This window comes from Rhinichthys klamathensis, unplaced genomic scaffold, assembly GCF_029890125.1.
Source record: "Rhinichthys klamathensis goyatoka isolate OS25496 unplaced genomic scaffold, OSU_Roscu_1.1 h1tg000005l_1, whole genome shotgun sequence".
NCBI lineage: Eukaryota > Metazoa > Chordata > Actinopteri > Cypriniformes > Leuciscidae > Rhinichthys > Rhinichthys klamathensis.
Genome location: NW_026606558.1, coordinates 4,416,798 through 4,444,689, shown reverse-complemented (window position 1 = coordinate 4,444,689; position 27,892 = coordinate 4,416,798). Strand labels below are relative to the sequence as shown.

Sequence of the window (27,892 nt, the reverse complement as noted above, 5' to 3'; positions counted from 1 at the left end):
CACCCATGGAGCTTTCCATTGAACAAAATGTTCTTTACACAAATTCTAATGAAATATCGTGGACAAAAAAAGATCCATTGTTTATTGTCAACAATTGTTGCGTTGATTCCTATTGAAATGCTTGGATTTCTCTCACGCAAATTTGCTGATCAATGTTAAATGTGACCACAGCTTAAGACAAAAAAAAAAAAGAAGGTTATTTTAAGGACTTTTCACTGAAAGGTTCTTTTGGGAACTCAAAAGAGTTCTTATAAGCATTGGCGTCACTGTGAAAATGCCCTTTTAGGCGTTTAGCGAAGATACAGGTGTAGCAAAGATACAGGTTTTGGCTGATTTTCAATGATTTCCTGATAACAAATTGGATGGCTTGAGTGTTTTATTTGTTTCAGACTAAACAAATATGTCATCGTGGACATACCTGTAACATCCTTCCAGTCGTCTGCCAGAAACAGCTCCTCAAAGCTGGTGCTCGTCCACTCTTCATTGTCAAAATCTGGAAAAAGAGAGTCTTCTGAGCTGTCCCTTTCTTCCACTGCTTCAATGTCTTTAAACCGAACTGATTTCCCAAAGCTGGGAGTCTTTGTCAGTGTTCTCCTGTCCTCTCTGTCTGATTCATTGGTCTCAGGTGGGCTGATGGGAGTATTTGAGGGAATGGGCTCATTGGTTGGGTCGCTGATGGAGTCATTAGCATCTGTGGGCATGTTGCTCAAGTTTTCAGCACACTTCATTTCTTCTACCTCTTCATTTTCCATTTCATCTTTCCGCTCACTTCCTTCTTCATACTCTTTGTGGTCCATTGGTTTCTTCTCATCCTCCTTTCCTGTGATATTCATTTTCTGCAGTTCCATGATTGGTTCTTGGAGCACCTCCCAGGGCTGCAAAATACCTTCTTCGCTCTTCCCCTCCTCTTTGTCCCCAACTGATTTTACAAAGATTTCAGACTCCAATGTTGTCTCCTCCAGTTCTCCAGCTTCTGGTTCCATGTCCCCACACGGTGCTATGGATACCATTTATCTCTTCCTAAAAGTGCTGAATGTCTTTCTAGCACAGGCCACACGCCAGGTTTGTAGAAATTGATGTCGCTGCTTTTCAACTGCCAAGCCGATGAGCACCTGCATCCATTAGTGACAGCGCGTAGTATTTTCTAAAGCGCCACGTCCACATGGACTCTAATAGAATTACCATGGAAATGCATCGCTGCATGAAATAAATCCCATCTGTGGCCAGTCCATTTCCTGCAGATCTCGTAAAAATGGTCCTTGTTGTTATGTTTTGCAGTGAATTTGTTGATTCGGTATCGAAGGATGCAAGAAATGATCAATGCATGAGAATTGTGTTGAAACGTAAAGCCCTACTGGTCAGTAGAGTTGTGTGCAGTGATAATCTGTTGGATTAGAAGAGCAAAATCTAATCTGCCCCAACGTCTGTAAGCTTCTTAATGACTTCATCACGTCGTCCCATAATACTGTTTCCATGAATGCGTCCACCAATAAGAGGACTTCAGGGACTTGTGGTTGTTTTTACTTACAATATAATGCAATATAAACATATTTCTTAATAAATACTGTATAAAGATAAATATTCTTCCAATATAAGTATACTACCTAGTAAAGTTTAGGGTTTGGTAAGATTTTTGTCAGATTTTCTTAAAAGATCTCTCTAAGGCTGCATTTATTCGAGCAAAATATTGTGATATATTATTAGAGTTTAAAATAACTGTTTTCTATTTTCAATACATTTTAAAATGTAATTTATTCCTGTGATGCAAAGCTGAATTTTTCCAGCATCATTACTCCAGTGTTCAGTGTCACATGATCCTTCAGAAATCATTCTAATATGCTGATTTGCTGCTTAAGAAAAATTTCTTATAATTGTAAATGTTGAAAATAAGTGTACTGATTAATATTTTTGTGGAAACCATGATACATTTTTCTCAGTCTTTGATGCATAGAAAGTTCAAAAGAACAGCATTTATTTGAAAATAAATTGTAGCTATGTTTTATCACTTTTTATAAATTAAATGCAATCTTGTTGAATAAAAAAAAAATCTTACTGACCCCAAACTTTTGAATGGTAGTGTAGATATCATTCTTATGCAATTTTACTTATATTGGCAGAACAAAATTCAAACGGGTATTTGATTAGATACTGAGCAAAGGTAATAAGAAAATACCATATTCTCATGAGGAGAACAGGCATTGACCGAAGATAACCCACTGTGCGAACACATGAACAGGTTTTTCCAGGTTTGCAACATGCCAAGTGTAAAGGAGACATCAATGAGCCATGCAAGACAAGACAAGCATTTTCAATGTCCTTATGCATGATTATATTACACTTATTAAAACACACTTAAATACATATTTAAAACAACAATCAATCAACAACACTTGACTGGCAACAATAACATTTATATATAAACTTTTAATGATGCAGTTTGTTGAGTGAGAGATAATAAACATAAAATGATTGCACTATTTAGCATTGCAGCATTAGTGCAACGAATTTAAATGTAAATATACATATAAGTACACGGATGTGACTTTATATGCAGCTTTGAGAATGTTGATCTTGGATTTGTCTCTAAAGATGAAACACACTAGAGATTTGTATTTGCTTTCTGGATTCTCCAGAGGCTGCCGGCACTGTTTATGGCAAGAGTAAGATTAACCAAAGGCCACAGGACTGACTTCTTGTTTAACCTGGGCCTTAAAATGGCACTTGAACAGCTGTGGTGGAGTTCTGTGAATAGTCACTAAGCTGATGACTAAGCGACTTACTGTTTGAAAGAATGACACTTTAAATAAAATTGGTGTTTTATGTAAGAAAGACTGATGTGTGTTTATCAATTTGGTGAGCTCAAATCTTTCAAGATTGACACATAGGCTACTGTGGAAACCTTGCCAACTCTGTAATATTCTCTCCAAATGTAAAATCCCCAAACAGTTTTTTAAAAAGCATTTGGAAAGGAAGGGAGTTTCAGTGGATTTTCAATGTGTTGACCGTTTTCTTTTCAAGTTGCTTGTCCTATTTGAAGTTCAGCAGTGAATGTCATGTACTTGATCCATTCCTAAGGCTCTGACACTTCAGTTATGGCTCTGTTTGGCTAAAAATATTGATCTCATCTGTATTTTTAATGTAAATGTACACTTAACATGGGGTCTCATGTCATAATATTCCAAAGCAATTGTAGAGTCAGTGGCATGTTTTATTATAAACCACAATTCAAGATAACGTATACTGTTTGTCCAGTCGGCTTCAGATGTCCCTGTATCTCAGACAGCCATATGGCAAGTAGAGTTTCCATTAGAGACTATGAGAGAGCTCCTTAATCCAAAGGCCCAAGCACCTTGTCTGTTGGGGATTATGTCTTCCAATTAACCTAAATTCTCTATTTCCCCCCCTCACTGTCCATTTCAACTCATCTGTTTGCATGCTTAAAAGGTGCAGATGATTGCCTGGCTAGATTAAGTGAATGATTTTTCTGTATGCACATTTTAATCTAGTTTAAAATGACAGTCTGAGCTTTTCCCTCATCGTTTTTTTCACAGGACATTTCTTTAATACCACAAAATCTCCAAGATTTGCAATTGACACTGCAATTAATTTCCCTCAGGCATACCCAAATTTGTTTGCTTTATCTCAGACTGATAACTGTTGCTTTTCAACTGAACGGTTTCAAGAAAAGATATTTTGAATGATATTTATGATATGCAGGCGGAAAAGACGATTTAACATACAGAGTTTTATTCATACATGAAATTGAGATTTTTTTCAGATGACTTCATTTGATATTTTACATTACTATTACATTACTATACTGTAATTTTTTTTTTTTAGGTAACTATCTGAAATCTCGTTGGTGGGCTGTGTGGGAACATTTTTTGGTCCCCATGAGAAAAACAGCTTATAAATCAGTCTAAATTATGTTTTTTGAAAATGTAAAAATGCAGAACGTTTTCTGTGATTTATAGGTTTAGGGTTAGGGGATAGAATATAAAGTTGGTACAATATATAAAATTATTATGTTTGTGGAAAGTCTCCATAAAACATGAAAACACAACGTTTGTGTGTGTGTGTGTGTCTGTGTGTGTGTGTGTGTGTCTATGACGTCGCCAGAACGCTGTCTCGTAACCCCGCCCAGCTGAGAATGACGTTTGGACTAGAATGTCGCCACTTCACCTCAGTTCCAGACATGGCAGCGTTGAGACAGGAGCATCGATATGGACTCTCCTGTGGAAAGATTAATAAAAGCATTCCCAACAAAACCATCTTTCACGTCAAGCTAACAGACACTGCCATCCGGACGCTGGAAGCCTATCAGAATCTCAAGGTAACGCGTTTGGTTCGATTTCGTCAGTGTTTATTTGTTCCACTGATCTCAATTGGACAGAAAGAAAAGTTCAGAACTCGCAACTTCAAAACAGTTGGCTGTTTGTAAAGTGTTGATTTATTTAGGAAGAGTCGCCTACGTCACTTTAAGTGCAATATGCTGTTTGAACAGGGACACATAGTAGCCTAGGAGGAAATCGGATCCAGTTGTTAGCCTACTGTGCTGCGTTAAAGTTCGTTTTTATTTATTGTAACTTATTGATATTTTTATACTGTGACAAAATTAGACAAATGTCAATCGTTTTATTTTTACGTTAAGCCAGTTGAAATTGGCTTTACAAAATCTCCTATCTTCCACTTTAGATTCAACATAAGGCGTCTCTTAATTCTTTCTGACAAATGATACGAAATGCAATATGACACTGTCTTAATGCTGGATATTGCTTTGCCTATTAAATTATGATAATTTAAAAAAGATGGAAAAAAAATGTTTATTTTACACAGAACACTCGGATCTTACGGTCTGAGAGGGGCTCAAGGTTCAAGCTCGAACTAATCGAGTAGCAATTAGCCTAACAATTCAAATAGTCATTGAGGTTATTATTATTGTTATTTTTATTTCGCTATGAAATATTTCATTTACTCGCATTGGACATTTCAATTCGCTGCAAGATTTAGTGAACTATCCGAGAATTAAAGCTTACTTGTGCGCATTTAACCTCGTATTGTCTCTTTTTATAATAAGTTCTTGAAGTTGTTTACTTAAATGTGCCAATTGCATGGCAACAGTCAATTACATTTAAAATGAAAATATTATTATATGCTGTTACAAACCTGTTTCTTACACAAAACGGAAGATGTTTTACGGAATGACAGCCTGAGTCCCCATTCACTTTTATTGTATGCAAAAAAAAAAAACATGCACTGTAAGGAACTTGACGCAGCAAGTCATTAACATTCTTTTGTGTTCCAAGGAAAAAAGAAAGTCAGACGGGTTTTGAACAGCATGCGGGCGGTTAAATGAGTTTTATTTTTGGGTGAACTATACCTTTAAGTGCAATGTTCGCCTCGCGCAAAGGAAAGCTGCACTTTACCAGTTATCCTTAGTAATCAATACTTCTCATTGTCACCGTCGGTTCTACAGCACAGATTCCAGTAATATCAATACTTCAGCGGTAAAAAGTGTACGCCAGCTGGACGGGGCGCTTGGTCAGTCAGCTTCATCTCAACCACAGCGCTTCTTGACGATGATTGGACGATCAAGGTGTATTTTTGTTGGCATGCTCTGTCGTATTGTTGTTAGACCTTTAAACGCTTGGACGCCGTCCTGATGTCATCGCTCATTGGTCAGCCAAGCGGTGTAGTATGTCGTTTGACCCAATCAGAACACGAGAAGACTTCCTAGAGCTTGCAACAGGAGCTCTATATGAATGTTCTATTGTCAATAATATGTGACCTAGTAGATAGAGTGAAAAGTAGAGATAAACACGTTGGGCTAAGTAATATTTTGGGTTCTGGTGGGGATTCCTTAATAATCTGTTTGATTTTTTTTTTTATTCTTTGTCTATAAATTATAGATAGATAGATAGATAGATAGATAGATAGATAGATAGATAGATAGATAGATAGATAGATAGATGCATTTAATATGTGGTTTGTCATTTCCATTGTCTGTTATACATTTCAATATTCAGTTCTGAGCCTAGTTATATGTATTATCGCATAAACTATACATTTATGTCTAACTACTATTAAGTTTTTTAATTAATAATTTGATAACATGCACTTAATGTGTACACTTTTCGTTTTTTATATTGTAGCCTACTGATATTTGAAAAATACTAAACTTAACCGTATCCCACCTCAATAGCAGCAAAAGTGTTTTGCAATACAACATGAACACAATACCTAACAATTATATATATTTAGTAGATAAAGACACCTACTATAAAGTGTTTCCATTTAATTTTACGAGTAAGAGGTAATAAATTATCGACAATGTATGGTTGGAGCTGTGGCTCTGGTCGGTCTGACATATGATGCTCATGGGAGACCTTGGGTACTAGTTTATCAATTACAAATTAGGCCAGAAGTGAAAATAAAAACAGTTAATTCATTGTAATATAATCAAGAACATGGTCAAGTCAGGTCACCAGATACCTCACTGTCCTCCTCTGACCTGTGCTCATTATGTGCTTATAAGCTGCTCTAGAATTAGAAAAAACAAAGTTCAAGTTCGCTACAGCACCACAACCCCCTTCAGTAATGTTTAGCCACTAATCCGACCACAGCAACAAACGCAAAACCAATAAGCCAATATTTTTTTAATAAGCAACTTGAGCTGCGCTGTACGTCTAAGAGTGTGACATGACGGCCTCTCCCTGTAACATCCATAATAGATAAACATGCTTGTTGACCAAAGCTCCAGCTGTACCTTGAAGATAATAAGTGCTATCTTTTGACCTTGCTTAATGGTTTTGAGCTATGCTGGGGGAAGCCTAATGTTTTTCTCCCTTTTGTCTCAGTAATTTACGTCAGTGATGTGAATGAGTCTGTTTCGTATATATATGGCGTTAATGCTCCTGGACGTTGGACTGAGCTGAGTGTTAAAAGCTCAACACAGCTCGCAAGAGATGGTTATATAAAAGGCCTATTTGTACACGCTTTATGTGGCGGACAAACACCACAGGGTAGATAATGTCCAGGCCTGCTTGATTTAGTTTGATGGACCTTTAGAAAAAAAAAAAAACCCAAATTGCTTTTTGCAACTTACCTTTAGTCCTAATTAGTGCTCAAAATTTGTTGGCTAAAAGCTTTTCCCATGATGTTTGCCCTGTCCCACCCCCACTTTTCACTCAACATCCTCGCACTCATCCACGCCTCACACAATAACATTTGATTGACTCATGTTAAGTCTTTCAAGTCGAGATTTATTAATCGGACGCATTCCAGTGCAGATTAGCAAAGCCCGGCCTTGATCTTTAGGCTCGCACAAGCAGAACCATGACACTGCTGAGAGGCCAGTGACAGCCAGCCTTGCTTTCTCTTGAAAGCAACCCCCCTCACACGCAGTCTGCATGAATTAATACAGGAGAGAGCTGTGCCTCTGTCGATGAGGGCAAGCAAGTAACGGGAGACTGTAATTACTGGGAAGGGAGGCTAATAGGTAGGCATGATATTTCACTGAAGTTAGTGCCTAAACACATCTTGTGGAAATGCTGGCATTGTGGGTAAACACTTAATACAATGAAAACCCTCATTGCCGTCCTAAACCTATATGACTTTCTTTCCTCAGTAGAACACCTTCTTTTTTTTTTTTCATACAATGAAAGTTAATATGTTGTTTTGGAACCTATTGACTTACATTTATATAGACAAAAAACTTGTCACACAGGTTTGAAAGGGCAGTAAATGATGACAGAATTTTCAGTTTTGCCTTCCTTCACTCATATAAGGCCGGTACAAAAACATTTGCGTTGTTTTTCTTAAAGCATCTTGGAATCTGTTCTAGCAATTCAGCTGGAGATTCCATTTCCAGGATGTCTTTGTTTCTTTCTAATCCTTTGTATAATAATAGTAGATGCTAACCAACACCTTTTTTTCTTCTGTCCCCAGGGGTCCTTACCGAATCAACCGGCAATTTGCTTCAAGGGGAACCAGGGGGTAAGATAAATGTGTTTTTCCTCACCCCTCCTGATGCCTAAAAATTGCAATCCTTTAATTAGACCTGATTGTCGAGTCATGCAGCTAAAAAACTCACGGCACCCCTCAGCCGCCTGCATGCTCTCAATATTTCATGAGCTCCTGAACCATCGCCTGAAATGGAGAGGGAACTGTAGCTCGCAGTGACGCCACTCTGAGGGCCTGCCCGACTAGATGGGGAACATTTATATAATTATAGCAGCACGCACGTTCATAAGCGCAATTATGCGCCATAAATTAGGAGAGTGTCATCGTTTGGATGCGATTCCTGGGTTTCGTATCATTTGCGTGCCAGTGGTTTGGTTTATATGCGAGTATTGTTATTTACAGCTAGTGAAATTGGCAGTGCGGTCACACTGTACGGCCTAGGTGGATTTTTAGTAGGGGGTGCATTCCAGTGAAACGTCTGTAAAGAAAGATGCCTGTGTCTAACCGGATTAACACATTCAGCCGTAGCACAGCTCCCCATCAGCGCCTGCTAGCCACAATCAGGCCCGTCGAAAACGTACTCATCTGATCCAGAAGCGGGACAGGAAAAGGACTCAACAAACGGCGGCCTGTGCGAGTCGATTGCGGTCGGAAGCCCGGGAGAGGCTACTCAACACCCCCGAGCTGCTCGCCAGGTTACTGGGTCAGACTGGTGACTGGAAAGGCTTTGTCAAGAGCTCGAGGAAGAGGTGGGGGTGTTGGTAAACCCAAGGGAGCCTCTGTGTGTCTCTATGCCTGTTGTCTCAGTGCAGACATGAAAGACCCGCGACAAGGAGGGGGATAACCGTGGCCGCTCTGTCTCCTAAAGCATCGGTCGACCCCCACTAATTCCACAATTATAATATGCAAAATACTGTCACATGTAGTCAAGCAATATCTGATCTAATGAAGTTTCTTCCGCTTTAAAATTGGAGTAGCATAGTTGTGTCAAGTGTGTAAAACTGGAATCTGTTCTAATTGTCGAATTAGATATAGTGATTATATCTTTAGCCCATTACATATTCAAATTGGCTGCACTGAATTTGAGCATTCATCCCCTCCTCCTCAGATAATGGGCTGCTGGGCATTAATGAGGTATTTGAGCCGAGTGTGTGTGTGTTTGTATGTGTGTCAGGGTGACAAATTAAGCTATTACAGCTGGGGGTAGGGAGTGATGTTAAGTCCACAGTACTGAAACCAAGTTATCAGTCATTCTATTAGCCGTAACCTCGGGATGCTTTCACTTTAGTCAGGCTTGATATGATTTTGAGCAGCATAGTTTTACAATAGATGGATTTCTTTGAACAACACTTGTGAGATAGATGCCTTTCTTAGGCTATGTCTACATTAATCCGGATTCATTTGAAAACGCAATTTTTGTTTTGTTTTGGCCTTCCATCCACACTTTTTTACTGCGAAACTGACCTCTTCCTTGATCATTTTGACAATGACATTTTCGCATTGTAGTGTGGACTGTGAAAACAGAGGTATTTGAAAACGATGACGCTTGTTTAGTCATGTGATGCATGTAGACCCATAGATTGCTGTGGTTATACCGGCCTTGTTGTGGCTGCTATTCATGTTCATAGGGTTTTTAAAAATAAATGTTACTTCTTATGTACAATCTTCATATTACATTCAACTTCACTTCACTGAAAATTTCTGTCCTGTGGCAAAACTATAGGGCTGTACGATATGGACAAAAAATACTCAATATATATATATATTTTCTTAATCACAGTTAGCAACATTTCCTTACACACCTACTTATCTTTATCATTTTTTGGAAGCCGGTTTTATTGATGGTATTTTCAGGCACCATGTCTTTGCATAAATGATGTGTGACTGTTTTGGTTATTTATTCATGGCTTTTGAACTCTTTTCATATGTTGTGCAGTTCGCAAATGCCTGTATTATCAATTTTTATACACCTGGTTTTGGGAAGGTGCAATTGCTTTGCCACAACGATAGCTTGACAGTTCTTACAAATTACCTGGTTGTATGATACATCATCTCGAGTCCTTATCCTGCCCTGAGATCATCTTCCCGGTTTCAGTGCTTTCTTCCAAACCCATTCTGTTCTCACGCCAGGTTTAGGCGTGCTGCATTCATAGTGCACACTGAGGGGGCTGGCGGAAAAATCGTGCTTTCTACGGTTTAGAAATCACGCATGCTCACATCGTGATTTTATTACGATTTCAATTAGTCACACAACCCAAGGCAAAACATGGGCACTTGTGTTTTAGATACTGGTTGGGTGCGACCCAGATGCGTCAATAGGTAGTGAGATAGTTTGCTAATAAAATTATTATGCCAGAAGAATAGTGTGAGAACTTTGTCTGGTCTCTCGCTATCATCTCAGTGAGCTTTTATTATTATCTTTTATATATACTCAGTAAGATGATTTATAGGGATAGTTCACCCAACAATGAAAATTCTGTCATATATGACTCACCCTCATGTCGTTCCAAACCCATAAGACATTCATTCATCTTCAGAACACAAATGAAGATCTTTTTGATGAAATCTGAAACTTTTCTGTACTCTCCATTGACAGCTACGCAACTACCACTTTTACGCTTCAAAAAGTTCTTAGAAAGATCGTAAAACTAATCCATATGAATTGAGTTTAGTCCAAATTTTCTGAAGATACATGATTGCTTTATATGATGAATTAAATGAATCAAACTCACTCATACTGTCAAAAATTACTAAAACGTCATTCGAATTAGACAAATAATCAATTTTCTTGTCCCTAATAATCAACATAAAGCAGGGGAAACTGCAACAGTGTCATATAATTAACAACACAAACTATCAATGAATGAATCACACTCTTACTGAGACTGCCGACAGTTTCTTTTACACGCATAATTTTATTATATCCATGTATGTGGATGTGGTTACAGCCAAGTCGCAGTAAAATCGCTCCGGATCTCTGTCCTGTCTTGCCTCGAGACTGTGATGCGAGCTCCACTGACAGTCTTCTATTGGTTGTCGCTCGCTGCTCGTTTGCATAAAGTTAACATTTCTGAACTTTTGTCACGTGACTCCCGTCGCTTGACACGCTTACATTCTTTCGCCGGCGGGTCACTGTCGCTCATGTCGCCAGAAGTCGACAGCCCTCCATTAAAAATGAATGGGAACATGTCGTTGAGTGTCGCTGGCGGTGTGAACGGGGCTTTAGCCAGGTAATTTTCCTCCACCTACAGGAGGGCTCCCCCATACTAGGGAATTCCCATAAACCTTGTCCTGGCTTGTCTCCAGACCTTTGAAGGGACAGCGTGGAAAAGTCAGGAAGTGCCCTGCTGAGAATTGTAAGCTGCCATTTTCCACTAACTTGACAATGCTTTGATAATGCGTGTTCATGTGGCAGTTAAGAAATAATTTAGCCATCATTGGGTTTTAACAGATGGGGGAGCTTTAATTTGCTCAATTCTCACCATCTGTGGAGGATGAGGATGATGCAACTGATGAGAAATAACACAGGAAAAGATGTTTCGAGTAGTAAAATTCCTTTTTATATTACAGGGAGTGATCCCCAATCCTGGGGGATGTATAGAATCTGAATGTCTTTGATGGCTTCACTAGGGATGTTCGGGTTCAGTTCGGATTCTCAAAGACTGGGATTTCACATCCCCATTTTCTTTTGGTAATTGGATTTTTGCTGCACAAAATTAATTATCCAGAGGATACAAATATATATGTCTGTCTCAATAAACAGAAACCGTTCTCACGGGGTTAAATATGAAGGGGTAACGGCAGTGTCCTGCAGTTTGACAGGCTATATTAGGACATTTCTGTATGACTTTCTTCCAATACTTGTATTATACATGCATTTTTATGATCTCATATTAATTGAGAGACTAAGACATGGCCGTAAGTGTGAGAGCATATTAAATTAGAGAGCATATTATTATGCAGAATCACGTAAAAGTTGCATTGCACAATTTTCATAATTCTTTTAAGGGGCAGGAACAAATTAGGATGTCTGAGAATGACGAATGTCTGTGATGGTAAAAGAGAAAGCTTTTAAAAATCTAGTTTAAAACGCATTTGCCAGCAAGTTCTTAGAAATTTGATCTTTGCATTCATGTTGGTATCATAGATTTTTGGAAAACTTTTACTGTATACCATTTTCAAAATGCAATGAAACTTTTACACGATTATGCGTAATATTATGCTCTCTAATTTAATATGCTCTCAAGTAAATCTGTGTATTTGTCTCTCGATTGATAACAGTGCATGCCATGTATACAATTGTGATATAGTTAAAATATCAAGTGGTGTAACCCTCAAATAAAAAGTATTGAATATTGAATAGACAGTAGTTATTGTAGACAATCATATTTAATTAGTTGCAAATAAAAACAGGGTTGCTTTTTCAAATGTCGTCCAATTTGACATTTTAAAGCCTGAAGTAACCATAAAATAAAATAAAAACCTTGACACACAGTCCTCTAGTTGATATGATACTTTTAATAAGTATCTTTTAGTAAGACTTTTTTTTTCTTACAATCTGCAGACAGTTTTTTTTTCACGTAGACATTTCTAATTTTATGCTACACAAATTAATATCAACAATTATTTAATTCAGAAATTGAAAACGTGTTCATCATAATGCATTGAACTTTTAATGTGTTTTTGAATAACAAAAGATCCAGACTCACAAAAAAAAGTGTGTTAAGTCAGTGACACTTCTTTACCAAAAACACCTGTTTATGACTTTGAGCAGACGATCCAACAGCAACAAGAATTTATACCTCCCTTAAAGCTTTTCTGAGTGAGTGTGTTCTGTGGGGGGTAAAGCATTTCTCTCTGAGATGTTCTCATGGTAAATGTGTGTGAAGGTTTAGCTTCCCCCCACCCATCTGTCTTCTCGTCATCGCTGTGATTGTCTCAACCTCTTTCCTCTCGCTGGGATGCACCAGTTCTCCATCTCGCACCTCCGATGAGTGTGTGTACGTGAGATTGTGATGGAGTCTCAGAGAGTGTATTAGTGTACATGTCTGTATATGCGTTGTAGGGATCCTCTGTAGCTAAGCTAATTGGATCTGAGGATAAGGCAGTGCACCCATTTGACTCAAATTTGTATTGGGATGGGATCTGTGAATTTTGTTTGTATGGTTAGTTCTGTTTGTGACTGTGGTGAATGAAAGTGTGTCTATTAGTTGCTGTGCTTGTCTGAGCCAGGGCCTCTGTGTGTGTGTGTGCGAGCCTGGCTTTTTTTCCTTCTTGAAAGCTAATTAGAATGACAATAAGAGGAATGAGCGTAGAACGCAGAGTCTCTGGCAGCAGAGGCTGTGTGGGGGGAGCTGTCCCACGTGTGAATGAAAGGGCACACGCCGATTCTTTCATCCAGATGTGACGTGCTTGGCGACGTGCACAGGGACCCGAGTGCCCGTCTTGTCTGGGGCCCAGTGTTTTGACTGGCAGAGCTGTTTGCTGCACGGTCTTGACAGGCCATCTTTGACAAAGTCCTTGCAAGAGCAGGGAGGATCTTCTTTTTTTAGTGTCAGAAGAAGTCTTTTAATAATACTGTGATCTTATGGTGCATTCAAGTCAGAAAGATTGTATTTACGAGTTTGACGCACATGAATGTCACCAAGCTCAGGATTTTCTTTTCTTTATATTGCAGGTAAAAAAAAAAAAAAAAATCTAAATTGATATATAACCTTGTATGAAAATACCATATGAAAAGTTATTGCAGGATTTATTGCAGAATTTAGTAGATAAAGTGAGCGTTTCTTGGACTGCCCGTCAAAATCGCGTCATTTTACGTCACACCAGGGAGCCTCAGCCTCGGCTCAATGCAGACTCGGCCATGAGTCAGTGGGCCCTATCTTGCACTCGGCGCAAATGACTTTGTACACTGACGCATGTATCATTCATATTTTGCACCTGCGCAAAGCAGGCTTTTCCCTCCACAGATGCACGTCAGTTAACTAAGAAATACACTTGCGCTCCCCGGGGCGGTTCAGCGCAAAGAGGAGGCGTGTTCCGGCGCAAACTTTTCCTCATGCTATTTTGCTGTTCTATAAAACAATTGCGCCACTGACCAGAAAAAAACTAGTCTAAAGTCAGTTGCGCGTTGCGCGTTGTTCATTATGCTATTTTAAGCGCGCATGTTTGGCCATAATGTAGCGGGTGCACAACGCGCATACGATTCTCTCATCTAAGCAGCAGTTTTCATTTTTGCAAATCATACATTATTACGATAGAGATAGATAGATAGATAGATAGATAGATAGATAGATAGATAGATAGATAGATAGATAGATAGATAGATAGATAGATAGATAGATAGATAGATAGATAGACAATTTATTATAAAAGCATACATGTAGCTTACACATTTACCCAAATTATCATACGCCTGTTTAACAGAAGTTAATTTGGGTGGGTTTCTCCATCCCCAATGTCACTTCTCTGTGTTTTACGGCCCTGACGAGAACGTTGCTCTCCTCGGCTGTGAACCGCTCCTGGCGCGCGCCTGGCAAATCCGCCGTTATAATAGGAATCCGCTTTAGAACAAGCGCGCCTGCTCTTAAAGGGAATGTGAGATGACGCTCTGATTGGTTTGTCACGTTACGCCCAAACCACACCTATGAATAATGAAGCTACTTCAGACCAACCCCTTTTAGATTTGCGCCAGGCGCAAGAGGCATTTATCCCGCCGGGAAAATAGCAACAGCGCCGGGATCCGCCCACAAAGTTACTTGCGCTTTGCGCTTTGACACTTGCGTTTCAGATCGTTAAAATAGGGCCCAGTGTGTTTTCGGTAGTTTTTGTATTTTAATTTATCATCGTCATGGTAAATTATTGTTTGTGGAGGTTGCAAAAACTCCGGCCTGTCAGGACATCGAGTCCACAGGTTTCCATAACAAGAAAAGGGACGGTGTTGTAAATCTTTCGTGCCTGGTGCGGTTTGTGCAGGTGAAGAGACGGGATTTCTCTTCCGCATCGGCTTCGAGAAACGCGGTCGTGTGTAGCGTTCACTTCAGATCGGAGGATTATCATCCCGGCGATATGATCGAGTTCAACATGGGATGCCGAAGAAAAAATATTGATCCTCTAATAATGCGGTACCCATGAAATAGTGTGATATAGGTAGTCATGCCCTAAATAGAGGCAACTTGTAATTGAAAAACTAAATTACTCAGGTTGTTTAAATATTCAAATCTTTAATTTTCTGTTTATGTTATAACCCAGGTGAAAAATATGTATTAAAAATGTACTTGGGTATGTTTTTAGTACAATAGAAATATACTCAAGTAGAGTTTTTATACATTTAATAGTATAAATCTACCCTAAACATACTAATGTCTGCTGGCCTGATATACGATGGTAGTAATCTGTACAATATTGTGAGCACAGTGTATAGCGTTAGCGAACGTATATATCTTTAAGCACGTCTCTCACCAAGACACCTGTCCTATTCTCCACTGGTTCTCACACCACAACTCAATTTTTCTCTGACCGTTCTGTCTGACATTAGTCCTGGCCTGTCCTGCTCTCTTGGCAGCATAGCAGGCTCATAATTATATGGCTAAGTATTTCCTCAGCGTCCGAAATGTCATTGCGATCCATTGTTTTCCTGTTGTTTGAATCGACCGCTCTCCCGCCCGTTACGTCACGCCCGCCACGCCCATTTTCAGACGCGGAAGTAAACATTTCTCACAAAAACGACCCCAGAAGCGTCTGTAGCGTATTTATAAGTATATTTTTAAAGAAAATCTAGTTCCTACATTATTTTTCTATACATTGACTCGTTGGGTCCTCTAACCTGCAATATGCCCTTTAAAGGGATAGTTCACCCAAAAATGAAAATTCTGTCATTAATTACTCACCTTCATGTCGTTCCAACCCTGTAAGACTTTTGTTCATCTTCGGAACACAAATGAAGATATTTCTGATGAAATCTGAGAGTTTTCTGTCCTTCCATTGACAGCTATGCAACTGGCACTTTGATGCTTCAAAACATTCATGAAGAGATCATAAAGAGGTCGTGAAGCAGTTTAGACCAAAATTTTCTAAAGAGACTCGATCACTTTATATGATGAGCCGATTGAATGAGGTTCATTCTCGTGTTACGCAGCACGTTTGAGTTTCCACAAGAACCAGTGAGGTTTGTTCTCAAGCAAATTCGGTTGAGCTTCTGTTTATGTTCGCTGATCAATGTTAATATGTGAATAAATGTGATTAATCATAATAAAGCTCTTTATGAACTTTTTGAAGTGAAGTGGTAGTTGTGTAGCTGTCAATAGAGGGACAGAAAGCTCTCAGATGAACGAAAGTCTTGCAGGTTTTTAACAACCTGCCTTAAATTTTTAAGTACAACTAACTTTATTGTCATTTTAACTTAAATTACATTAAACTGACTTAAAAAAATTGTTGAATCTTGTATAACTTTCTTAACCTTCTATAACTTATAACGTATACAAATTTTATTTTGATGAATTAAAGCAATGTAAAAACATATTTATTGATCATAATTTTTTACAGTGCAGTTACTTCATAAAGACATGCAATATAAAAAAGAGTTGCAGTTTTAAGTTTATCTAAGAGTGATAAAACAAAATCTAAATAAAAGCTTTGGTAAAGTAAACTTTTGGTAATTGGTTAGCTGAAATCTTCATCATGTTAAGGGTGTTGTGTTCTCAGGCTATACATTAAAAGAATAATCATCAATAAGCAAACTAATTTGACATATTGCTTAATAGCATCATTGTTGGTCACGCTGAAGTGTCTCCACACTACTGACATGTAGCTAATCCACAAATAGACATTGACTCAGTCAATACACGTTATCGAAGAAGTGCTAATTAAATGTCACTGTTTCATTCAATTATTTCGTCAGAAACAATTTTTTTTTTTTTTGGTTGCCAAAATTTCGGTACATCATACTTATATAGTCAAAATGTGTGTTTCTTATCTACCAAACTTCTTGTTGCAACAGATTTGTGGAATATTCATTATGTCGAGCTGCCCGAATGAAATGATGAGTAACAAAATCATAACTGGACTTCATGTCAGAAATATGCAAATAATGGTAAAAATGTGGCTAATGGGTAAATTAGTGCTCAATGTTTATTTATTTTTATGCATACCAAGAACCTCAAGTAAAGCATATTTGGTTTCAAAAGTATCATCCTCTGAAGATAAATGTGATTAATGTGGAAAACCTGGTGTGTATTCGAAACTCTTCCAAAAATGTTGTACTGTACATCTCACAGCTTTTAAATGGCTTAGCAAAGCCAAGAATTGCAAGGGGAAGATCACAGACACTTCAGGCCTTTCATGCACGGACACACACAGTGCACGTTCACAGTTCTGACGTGTCTGGACCGACTTCTGAAAGAGTGCGGCTCTGAGTATATCACCCATTAACGGGCCGCACCTCTCAAACGTACCATCGTGATTCCATAACCCACTCATTATTTGATGCTTAAAACCTCATATTATTGTCTCCTTGGGTTTTAAATGTTCTCTTTTCTTTAAGCATGCCTGCGTCCTGTTGATGTGGATGTGGATGGGATGTGTCAGTTTTCAGTCACATGAGTGGATGCATTGATTCTGTGCCTGCAGCAGGGGGCTTTGGCTCGGCCCAGCAGGATGCATCGCTTCTAATAGTTTATAGTAGTTTTTCATCACATGGGTTGTTTAAATCTTATTTGAAGAGCATTCATGGCCACGTCTAGCTGTCACGTGAATGCAGCGTGAAACGGAAACCTCTTTCAGGTTTGTTTTTGTTCGTGTAGCTTGTCTGTCATGGCCATCCGGCAGTCTAGAGTGTGACTGCTCGGGAAATGAGCAATGGTCTTGTAAATAAACATTGGCGTAAAAACATTCTGCATTTCAGGAACAAGTTGTTTTGACCAGTTTCTGTCCTGAAGCTTTGAATGAAGACCTTAATACGACACGCTTGAGAGAAGTACCTATGGAAAGAGGTACAATAAATAAATAAAAAGGTTATTATATTGTGACTTTTATTCTTTTAGAATTTAGAAACTTTTATTTATTACAATTGTGATTTTTTTTCCTTACGAACAACTTTTTTTTGTAATCGCACCTTAAATCTCACAATATCTAACAATGGCAACTCCATATCTCATGATTGAAACTTTTCTTTTGTAATTGTGCCTTTAAATCTCCGTTTTTTTTATCTAAAATGTCACAAATACAACTTTTTACTCACAATTGCAACTTTTTCACAATTGTGACATTTTGTTTTTATTATCTAAAGATATATATATATATTTATACACGCATGCATGCATGCATACATGCATACATACATTTTGATCTAAAATTTCACAAATAAAACATTTTACTCACAATTGCAACTTTTCACAATTGTGACATTTTGTTTTTAATATATATATATATATATATATATATATATATAGTATAATGTATAATATATATATACACTCACCGGCCACTTTATTAGGTACACCTGTCCAACTGCTCGTTAACACTTAATTTCTAAGCAGCCAATCACATGGCGGCAACTCAGTGCATTTAGGCATGTAGACATGGTCAAGACAATCTCCTGCAGTTCAAACCGAGCATCAGTATGGGGAAGAAAGGTGATTTGAGTGACTTTGAACGTGGCATGATTGTTGGTGCCAGAAGGGCTGGTCTGAGTATTTCAGAAACTGCTAATCTACTGGGATTTTCACGCACAACCATCTCTAGGGTTTACAGAGAATGGTCCGAAAAAGAAAAAACATCCAGTGAGCGGCAGTTCTGTGGGCGGAAATGCCTTGTTGATGCCAGAGGTCAGAGGAGAATGGCCAGACTGGTTCGAGCTGATAGAAGGGCAACAGTGACTGAAATAACCACTCGTTACAACCGAGGTATGCAGCAAAGCATTTGTGAAGCCACAACACGCACAACCTTGAGGCGGATGGGCTACAACAGCAGAAGACTCCACCGGGTACCACTCATCTCCACTACAAATAGGAAAAAGAGGCTACAATTTGCAAGAGCTCACCAAAATTGAACAGTTGAAGACTGGAAAAATGTTGCCTGGTCTGATGAGTCTCGATTTCTGTTGAGACATTCAGATGTTAGAGTCAGAATTTGGCGTAAACAGAATGAGAACATGGAACCATCATGCCTTGTTACCACTGTGCAGGCTGGTGGTGGTGGTGTAATGGTGTGGGGGATGTTTTCCTGGCACACTTTAGGCCCCTTAGTGCCAATTGGGCATCGTTTAAATGCCACGGCCTACCTGAGCATTGTTTCTGACCATGTCCATCCCTTTATGGCCACCATGTACCCATCCTCTGATGGCTACTTCCACCATGTCACAAAGCTCTAATCATTTCAAATTGGTTTCTTGAACATGACAATGAGTTCACTGTACTAAAATGGCCTCCACAGTCACCAGATCTCAACCCAATAGAGCATCTTTGGGATGTGGTGGAACGGGAGATTCGCATTATGGATGTGCAGCCGACAAATCTGCGGCAACTGTGTGATGCCATCATGTCAATATGGACCAAACTCCCTGAGGAATGCTTCCAGCACCTTGTTGAATCTATGCCACGAAGAATTGAGGCAGTTCTGAAGGCAAAAGGGGGTCCAACCCGTTACTAGCATGGGGTACCTAATAAAGTGGCCGGTGAGTGTATATATATATAATATATACATGCATGCATACAGACAGACAGACATTATTATTTAATGGACTTGAGCTAACATGAACTAAAAATGAGCAGTTGTATTAACTAACATTAACAAGGATTATTAAAATATGTAGCAAATGTCTTTAGTTAATGTTCTCATTAGTTTGTTAGTTAACACATTAGCTAATGTTAACTAATGAGACCTTATTGTAAAGTGTTACCATACTATTTTAAACTTTCTCACTATTACCTCTTTCTTTTTTACTCCGAGGCAGAGAAAAATGCGTCTGAGAACCTGTTTGTTAACATTATTTGAAGAAGTGACTAGTAATTGTGTGTACACTTTAATATTCAGTCTGTACAGGCCTTATTATACTATCCTAAATTGCTAATTGCTCTTTGAACGTTTCTGATCTCCCTGCATTTCCCACCAATCCTGTGTATAAAAATACAAATACTACACATGCTGAGCGAAGACTGCCTTGAGCCTTTCAAAGCTGGCGTTGTGTATGAATTTTCAAAATGTGCAACATTAACCAATCAAAACGTAGAGAACTGTTCCACTATTGTAATCTCAGAGGCCAGTGAGTGTGTGGACGCCCCCATAGACCTGCCTCTACTTAATTTGCGCAGACTCGTCACTATAGTAACTGATAGGCGAGTGGAGGATGGCTTCTGGCTGCTCTGTGAATGGGGTGCATATGAAAGCAGCATGCGGGGTGCTCTCCTCCCCCATTATCAACACACACACACACACACACACACACACACACACACACACACACACACACACACACACACAAGGATGGTTATGGAGTCAGGTCGCCTAGTGCTTACTGAGCTTGACAGATTAGCCCTCAGGTGCTAGAGAGGAGAGAGAGACAGATTTTGCTTGGCATCCGAGGCAGTTCCTCAGGGGATGAGGCAGCCACCACAACCCCCCTCCACCACCCCTCTTTCAGCTCCACAACTTCTCATCGCCAACCCCCCTTTATCCTTAAACCAACCCCCATGCATCAACAGACATCCACATCCACCCCCCTCTGGTTCCTCCCCATTTAAATGTAACGGACTTCAGCCCGGTACAGACAAGCTCATGCACTGCACTCACAATACATGACTCATGGCATATTAGTTGATCATATCATAAATGGTTTGGTTGAGAACCCAAGTTTTTTTTTTTGAGAAACATGACAGGGTTTCCCAAAAGGTAGAATGCATTATCTTTCTCCCTTCTTAAGTGCCACTTGTTAGAACTTTTGTCATTTCATCTCTGGAGCCAAGACTGAAACTCTTCGATCTTTCATGTTTTAAATCTCTCAGCGCATTTAAGACTCTATAATAGATTCCACTGGTTTGAAATCTGGCCGACCGATTGTCGAGTGTACATATTGAGAGAGCAGCAAGGAGGAACCGAAGTGAAAGAGGAGGGCAAGAAAACCAGAGTTGCTATGTTGCACCATGCACCGTCTCATTCATAGTACACTACCTGAGTTTGGGCTTGGTAAGATTGTTTTTTGAAATACTTTTATTGAGCAATAATTCTTTAAATTGATCAAAGGTGACAGTAAATACATTTATAATGTAACAAAAGGTTTCTATTGCATTCGGCTGTTACTGGAAGCCAGTGGTTATAGTTTATAAAGTTATAAATATGGATATTTTTCTTACAAAAACACCTCAGAAGACCTTTTATTAACCCCCAGGAGACGTAGTCAATGTTATGATGGATGCATGCGCTTTTTTGGGGCTTTAAAATCCAAGTTTCCATTCACTCCCATTTTAAAGCTTGGAAGAGCCAAGATATTTTTTAATATAACTCTGATTGTAGATGGCTTGATGGGGAGTAAATGATGGGATAATTTTCATTTTTGGGTGAACTATCCCTTTAAATACTTCCCCCTAATGTATCTTGCATTAGATAAAAAGAACAGTACTTCAGACTGTATCAACAGCAACTTGAGCGTCAGTCTCATAGTGTACACTTAAATCAGATGTTGTGATGGTCATTTGCTCAGTTCATAATTCACATTTCCCATAATTCCTCCATCTCGCCCCTTATGTAGTGGATTATCATTAGCACTGTAATCTCAAGCTCTGTATTCTCTCTCTCTTTCTCTCTCTCTCTCTCTCTCTCTTTCTCTCTCTCTCTCTCTCTCTCTCTCTCTCTCTCTCTCTCTCTCTCTCTCTCTCTCTCTCTCTCTCTCTCTCTCTCTCTCTCTCCTCTCTCTCTCTCTCTCTCTCTCTCTCTCTCTCTCTCTCTCTCTCTCTCTCTCTCGTCTCATCACTCACTCTCTCTCTTTTTCTTTCTTTCATCCCTCTCCCCCACCCCTCTTTTTGTTTTTTCGGATGAGTGGCTCTGTCCGTTTCAGATCAGGGGGTCATGTAGTTCCGTTTGTCGGTCCTGGGCAGGATGTCCCAAACCCCACCCTTCCCCCACCCCCTCCAACAGGCCACACGTTCCTGCTGCTTATGAATAATATAGGCCAAACTCCGTGCCATCGCATGCGGCGGGAACAAAAGACGAGCGCCTCGCAAGAGCCGTAGACGAGTGTTGCTGCGTGAAGAGAACAATGGTGACGATCGCGGTGAAGGACTGACTGTAGGGAAGATGGAACCAGCGAAACTAATTTAACCAGGCCAAAGACAACTGAACTCTAAAGTAGAAGTGCTCATTACGTGACTGGTCAAAGTCAAAGAATCAGCTAGCACTATAATTGTAGAAGCAGAGATAAAAGCTGCATGATTTTGGACTGCTGGAAACTTCCCTTCTGTTCTGAAACGTAGAGATGGTTAAAGAGGTTGATTTTTTTTTTTATGGCATACTGCAGTATATATATATATATATATATATATATATATTTAATTCATATGCCCTTAATCAAAATAACTTCCTCTCCCTCTTCCAGCAACATCTCTGATGACGTGTTTATTGGCATGAGGGTGGGACAGCCTGTCACTCACATGACAAACCACAACCAATCAATTCCCAATGCACAAAATGTATTCTTGTCCGAGAAGCAGTTTAACTCTGTGTCACAATAGGGAAGAAAAGACTATCGCAACTTCTATTTCATGCTGATTTGAATCAATAGTCAACTGGCAGCAGTATTGTTTACTAGCTGGCTGTCAGTTTCAAGCCCTGACCTGAAATAATGATGCCATGTGTGAGGACGAGATGTTCTGTTTCGTCTCTTACATACACTGACCCAATACGGCTTAAGAAAGAGAAAAGAAAACAGCACCTGAAACAACACGCCAGCTTCTCTTCTTTCCAAACAGATGTGCAGGAAACAAAACACAAGCATTTAAAATCATAAAATCTCATGAGCGGAGAAAGTTCGAGTAGCCTACTTTAAATCTGGGGGCAGTGCATCTCACCACCTCATAAAAACATTATGATGTTCTTAGAGAGGGCCAGAGTTGTTGTTTTTCCATGGTTGCTACAAAGCACAGCCTTTGTCTCGTCCTCATTGGCCTTGGCCCCCGCTAAGTCGTTCTGTTCCAGCCCAGTTCACACCTTACAGCCGACTGAAAGTATTTGACATCTCCAAACACACATGGCACCGTGTGGCAGATGTGGCTGAAGATGGGCCGCAGACGAAGGCTTTCTGTTGTGCTCTGCTCCCTTGTGGCTGTTATGACGTGATGAAGCCCACCTAACGTGTATGTGTTAATGCTATTGACAGTGGAAAATGTTTAACTTACAGTACTGTTGTTTGGCGTAGGGACTTTGCTGAACTGGTCACTAACTGTAAGAATATAATTCACTAATAATTGCGTACTTGCGTGTACAAAAAAGTTCTGGCTGATATTAGAGATTTTTTGGTCTCTTTTATGGTTACACACTACCTAAACTAAAAGTTTGGGGTCAGTATGATTTAAAAAAAAAAAACCCACACTTTTCTTCAACAAGGATGCATTAAATTGATCAAAATGACAGTAAAGACATGTATAATGTTACAAAAGATTTCTATTCAAATAAACGCTGTTCTTTCTGTTCATCAAACAAAAAATGTATCACGGTTTCCATGAAAATATTAAGCAGCACAACTGTTTTCAACATTAATATTAAGAAGAATTGTTTCTTCTGCAGCAAATCAGCATATTAGAATGATTTCTGAAGGATAATCAGACACTGGAATAAATTATATTTTAAATGGAATAGACCAATTTCCAGCCGACGTCACAGTTGCGTCACGGCACTAGCTGGTGGCAGAACAAAGGGGAAAACTGGAGGCGGCAAATACAAACCAGCACAGATTCGGCTACAAAATAAGGATTTTAAAATTATTCTTCTTATTAATAAATGTCATCTTGTTGTGTTGTTGGGTGCAAGAATCAATGAAAAATGAATATGCAATCTGCAATTTTTTATTTCTAGAAAAATACTCTTTACATTGTCATCTTCATGGCGCTGGCTAGGCATGAGGTAGGTGTAGAAGTCAGGTCTCTATATCAAGTAGGTGTAGAAGTCAGGACACTCAACCGGAGGTAGCGTTAACGTTAATCCTGTCAGATCGTCCAGCGTGTGCAGTACGGGTCGCCAATCTGGTTCTGTCCGTTAAGTTAACTTTTGCAGATAACAATTGTTAAAAACAAGCTAACAAAACTTGCAGACTTTACGTTAGTGAAGCGGCCAGAATGGATTCGTTCTGCCACCACCTAAGCTCCGCCCACATAAAACGTCACCATGTTTACAACTGAAAATTGGTCTATAGAAACAGATATTTTAAATTGTAATAAAATTTAACAATATTACTCTTTTTACTGTATTTTTGATCAAGTAAATGCTTTGGTGAGCATAACAATTTTTTTTTTTTTATCTTTCAGACCCCAACATTTTACATAGTTTATATCCGTTATTGAAGGTTGAATTTTACATGCTCATTTCAGGTTCTAATTGTAATTCTAAATTTAAGTGATAATATTTAATTAGGTAAATTAATAGATTTTTGCACTATAACATTTATAAAAGAGGTTTTATGCACAAATATGTGTGTATGGTTAGTAAATGAGACTCAAAAACAAGGTGAATGACACAAAGGGCTTGGATCTCAATCATCACAAATGCACAAGGCTTGTTGAGAGAGATAACGTTTCACTAACAACCCTTGAAGCAGTCTGTATTTGCATTGTAACCTTTCTGATGTACTACGTACTGTACTGATCTAAAAGCTGATAAAATCTCACCTGCCGAGATGGGCGTTGGCTCTCACTGGAGGAATAACACAAAGAGGAGCGAAAGACAAATGCATTAACAATCAACTTGAAACACAGATAATGAACTTTGCTCAAAGTTTTAATATAATTGTATGAGAATATATAACATAACTATAACGATAAGGACACAGATGAATGATATCATTGGAATCGCTTTCAAAATGATTTATTTTCAAGCTGATGAATTATTAAAATACTAAAGGGGTAGGAGTACATACGTTTTACTTCTTCCTACTCCTTTTTGTACATGTAGCGGGTTTTTTTAAGTACTGGAAAGTATGGAGTTTTATTTTGTTGTTCATCTTTAAAAAAAAAAAAAAAAAATTTCTCTCTTTTTTTTTTTTAAATTTGTATTTACATGTTCAAAATGAATATATCAATCAAAATATTGACAGCCAATTTAAAGAGCTCAAGCATTTAAAGGTAGGGTAGGCAATTTCGGAGAGGCTAGCAATAGCAAGCTAGATTTGAAATCGTTAGATTCCACCCTCTCTTCAGAGCGTCTCCAAAGCCAGGCCTCCTTCAAAACACAAGATGCGTACAGCAGAGTGTGCAAAGCGGTACGAGACTCATGTCTCAAAGCACATAACATTCCAATAATCATGAACGTAAACAACTTACAGAGCTTTTACTTGTACCACCTGACTGCTGCAGATTCATTTCAGCGTTAATGGTGTTGACATAGAAACGTATAAATCCGGACAGAGGACATGAACGGCTCTGGGTAGAACGTCGCGGGTTGCCGTTTTTGTAATTACGGTTACGACATGGCGTGAACACAGAATTAACTTGTTGTTTTGGTTCAAGAGGAACTGTAAAAGGCGGCTGTTGTTTGTTTGCGGCACTCTGTGAATGTTTGTCTTCTCTGCATAGACTCATGGAACGCGCTGATGACTTGTAATGTCTGCTCGAGCAGGTGTATGGAGGTATGGAAATACATATGTTGACAGGCAGGTAGGACACCGTATCGAATGCAATGATTAATTTGGATGAACATTTTTTTTGATCCTGAGACCTCCACAGAAGATATATGTACATGTTTTAATATTTAGACCACTTCTATTATTGTGAAGAGAGTTTCAACCAGTATAACAAAAAGAACCAACCGTTAAAGCAGCAGACGACAAAACTGCAGTGCGTGCTTAGAATATACAAAACGATATTATCCACTGGCGTGGACGCTAATATAGTTATTGGTGTGAAGGGGCCTTTACTCAGATCTAAGTGGCTTGGTGTGATCCTACCGTCCTTATAAAACAACATTCTCCTTGGAGACAGAAGCTGGGAACCAAGGGGGTAAATGACATATGGTTATGAAGATCGAGGAGAAAACCGGGAATGGAAAAAGAGGGTTGTCCCCAGAATGGACTGACCTGCATGACATTGATTAGAATCAGAATATGAAGTGTGCATGGTGGTTGGGCCAGGGGTCGACAAGTGAATGTACCACGTGGAGGAGATGGGGACCAAGGGTTGGGGTGAACGCTTGTCTCCCGGAGGGTAGGGGATGGGGGATGTGATGCTTTGGGAAAAGGGGGCTTTAAAGGGGGGTAAAGACTGTAAATCCATGGCTGTGCTGATGCCTCAGAGGTGACTAGCTTTTGTTCGTTGGTGTGGCCATTTGAAACGCAAATGATTATTCATTCCTGTGCACCATTGATCTACTTCTGCGACCTCCTTGTAATGACTTGTTGAATTTGGGCGAAGATGTCTACCACTTTTGGCAGTGTCTTCCAGCAGGACTATAGCTGCTTTTTTTGGTTTGTTTCAGGAAAATATGCATTAGTCTGATCATGCCCTACTGCCTTGTTTTTTTGAAGCCGAGGACATAACTGGGTCATTCCCCGTCTCAACCCCCATGAGTGTCCATCGTCGTAGCCGGCTACTGTTTGCTAGCATGTTGTGACTGCTTGTGAGTGCTTGTTTTGTCGCACTGAAAACTAACAGATAATGATGGGGGCAGGGTTCGTTCTGTGGGGGTAGTGGAGCTGAATGTGTGTTTGTGAGACTGGAAGCTTTTTATTGGCTCCATGTGGCCAACAGTGCTTATGGTTGTACTGCGTGACCGGGCATTTGTGACAGCCAAAACCCTTTTCTGCGGTGACCGTACATGCTGTTTTTAGATCTGTAGGATGGTAAATTGCTTCCTAGAGTATTTATGCACTTTACTAAACACAGCTGAAATGAGTCCAGCATTTTTGTAAAAATGAAGAGGTCAGTATTTGTGTTTTCTAGAACGTTTATGAAGCATGCAGTTGTAAGAAAGTTGGAACAATGAACCTATAGGGTTATAAACAGTGCATTTTATTGATTTTTGTTGCAAGAGGCCCGCAAATATTACGATGCCTTTGCAAAAGACCCCCTTCTTACAATTATATAGGCAACCTTATATTTCATACATTAAGGCCCATATTATAATTGTTATATTTTGCTTCTGTATAGTCATTGTACACATGCGGATGAAGAGAGTTTGGCATCTGAAATCACATACTCCCTTGAGTAGGAATAAGTAATTACTTCACGAGTTTGTTTCTATATAGTATGAATGTGTATAGCATGAATATACTACTTTCACTATGCTGTCATTATCATGTGACCCACCAGCGTCAGTTACGCTGACATTCACAAATTCTCTCCCGTGGCCTCATGGGATAGTAAAGTGTCCATCGTATGCGCACTTCAGAATCTTGCCGGAAGTAGTAGGTCATCCATGTACTTTTTGCCTACTCTTTTATGAGTACTGTGAATTCAGACATTCTTATATTGTCACATACTGTTTTTCGCCTTCTATATAGTAGGGAAGTTTGTAGTTTGTGAAGTTTTGTTTGTGGTTGTTTTGTTTTTGGCCCATCTCTTGCTGTAGAAGTAGAAGCTGTAGGTTTTGATTTGTGAGTTTTGATCACTGGTGGGAAAATTGTTCACTCTCTGTGGACAAAGGTTGCACTATGCTTTTTGAGAGCTTTCATGCCCTGGGACATTGATGCATTCTTTAAACCAGTCTTTAACCAAACTTGCTCGCACAGCATAACCCT

The 27,892-nt window shown here is 39.2% G+C and overlaps 2 protein-coding genes across 3 annotated transcripts in view; one reads left to right on the top strand and one right to left on the bottom strand.

Annotated features, from left to right (window-relative positions):
* Positions 1-1,085, bottom strand: part of fkbp16 (FKBP prolyl isomerase 16) — a 68,934-nt gene extending 67,849 nt beyond the window's left edge. The window contains exon 1 of the mRNA XM_056255753.1: positions 419-1,085. Within this exon, the coding sequence (XP_056111728.1) occupies positions 419-1,010 (592 nt within the window). The 5' untranslated portion in view covers positions 1,011-1,085. The remainder of the gene's footprint in view (positions 1-418) is intronic.
* A 3,024-nt stretch (positions 1,086-4,109) lies between these two features.
* The window catches only part of LOC130088760 (RNA polymerase II elongation factor ELL), a 45,388-nt gene continuing 21,605 nt past the window's right edge, over positions 4,110-27,892 (top strand). For both annotated transcript variants that reach the window (XM_056255739.1, XM_056255731.1), the window contains exons 1-2: positions 4,110-4,333; positions 7,948-7,995. In XM_056255739.1, coding sequence (XP_056111714.1) covers positions 4,151-4,333; positions 7,948-7,995 — 231 coding nt within the window. In that variant the 5' untranslated portion in view covers positions 4,110-4,150. The remainder of the gene's footprint in view (positions 4,334-7,947; positions 7,996-27,892) is intronic.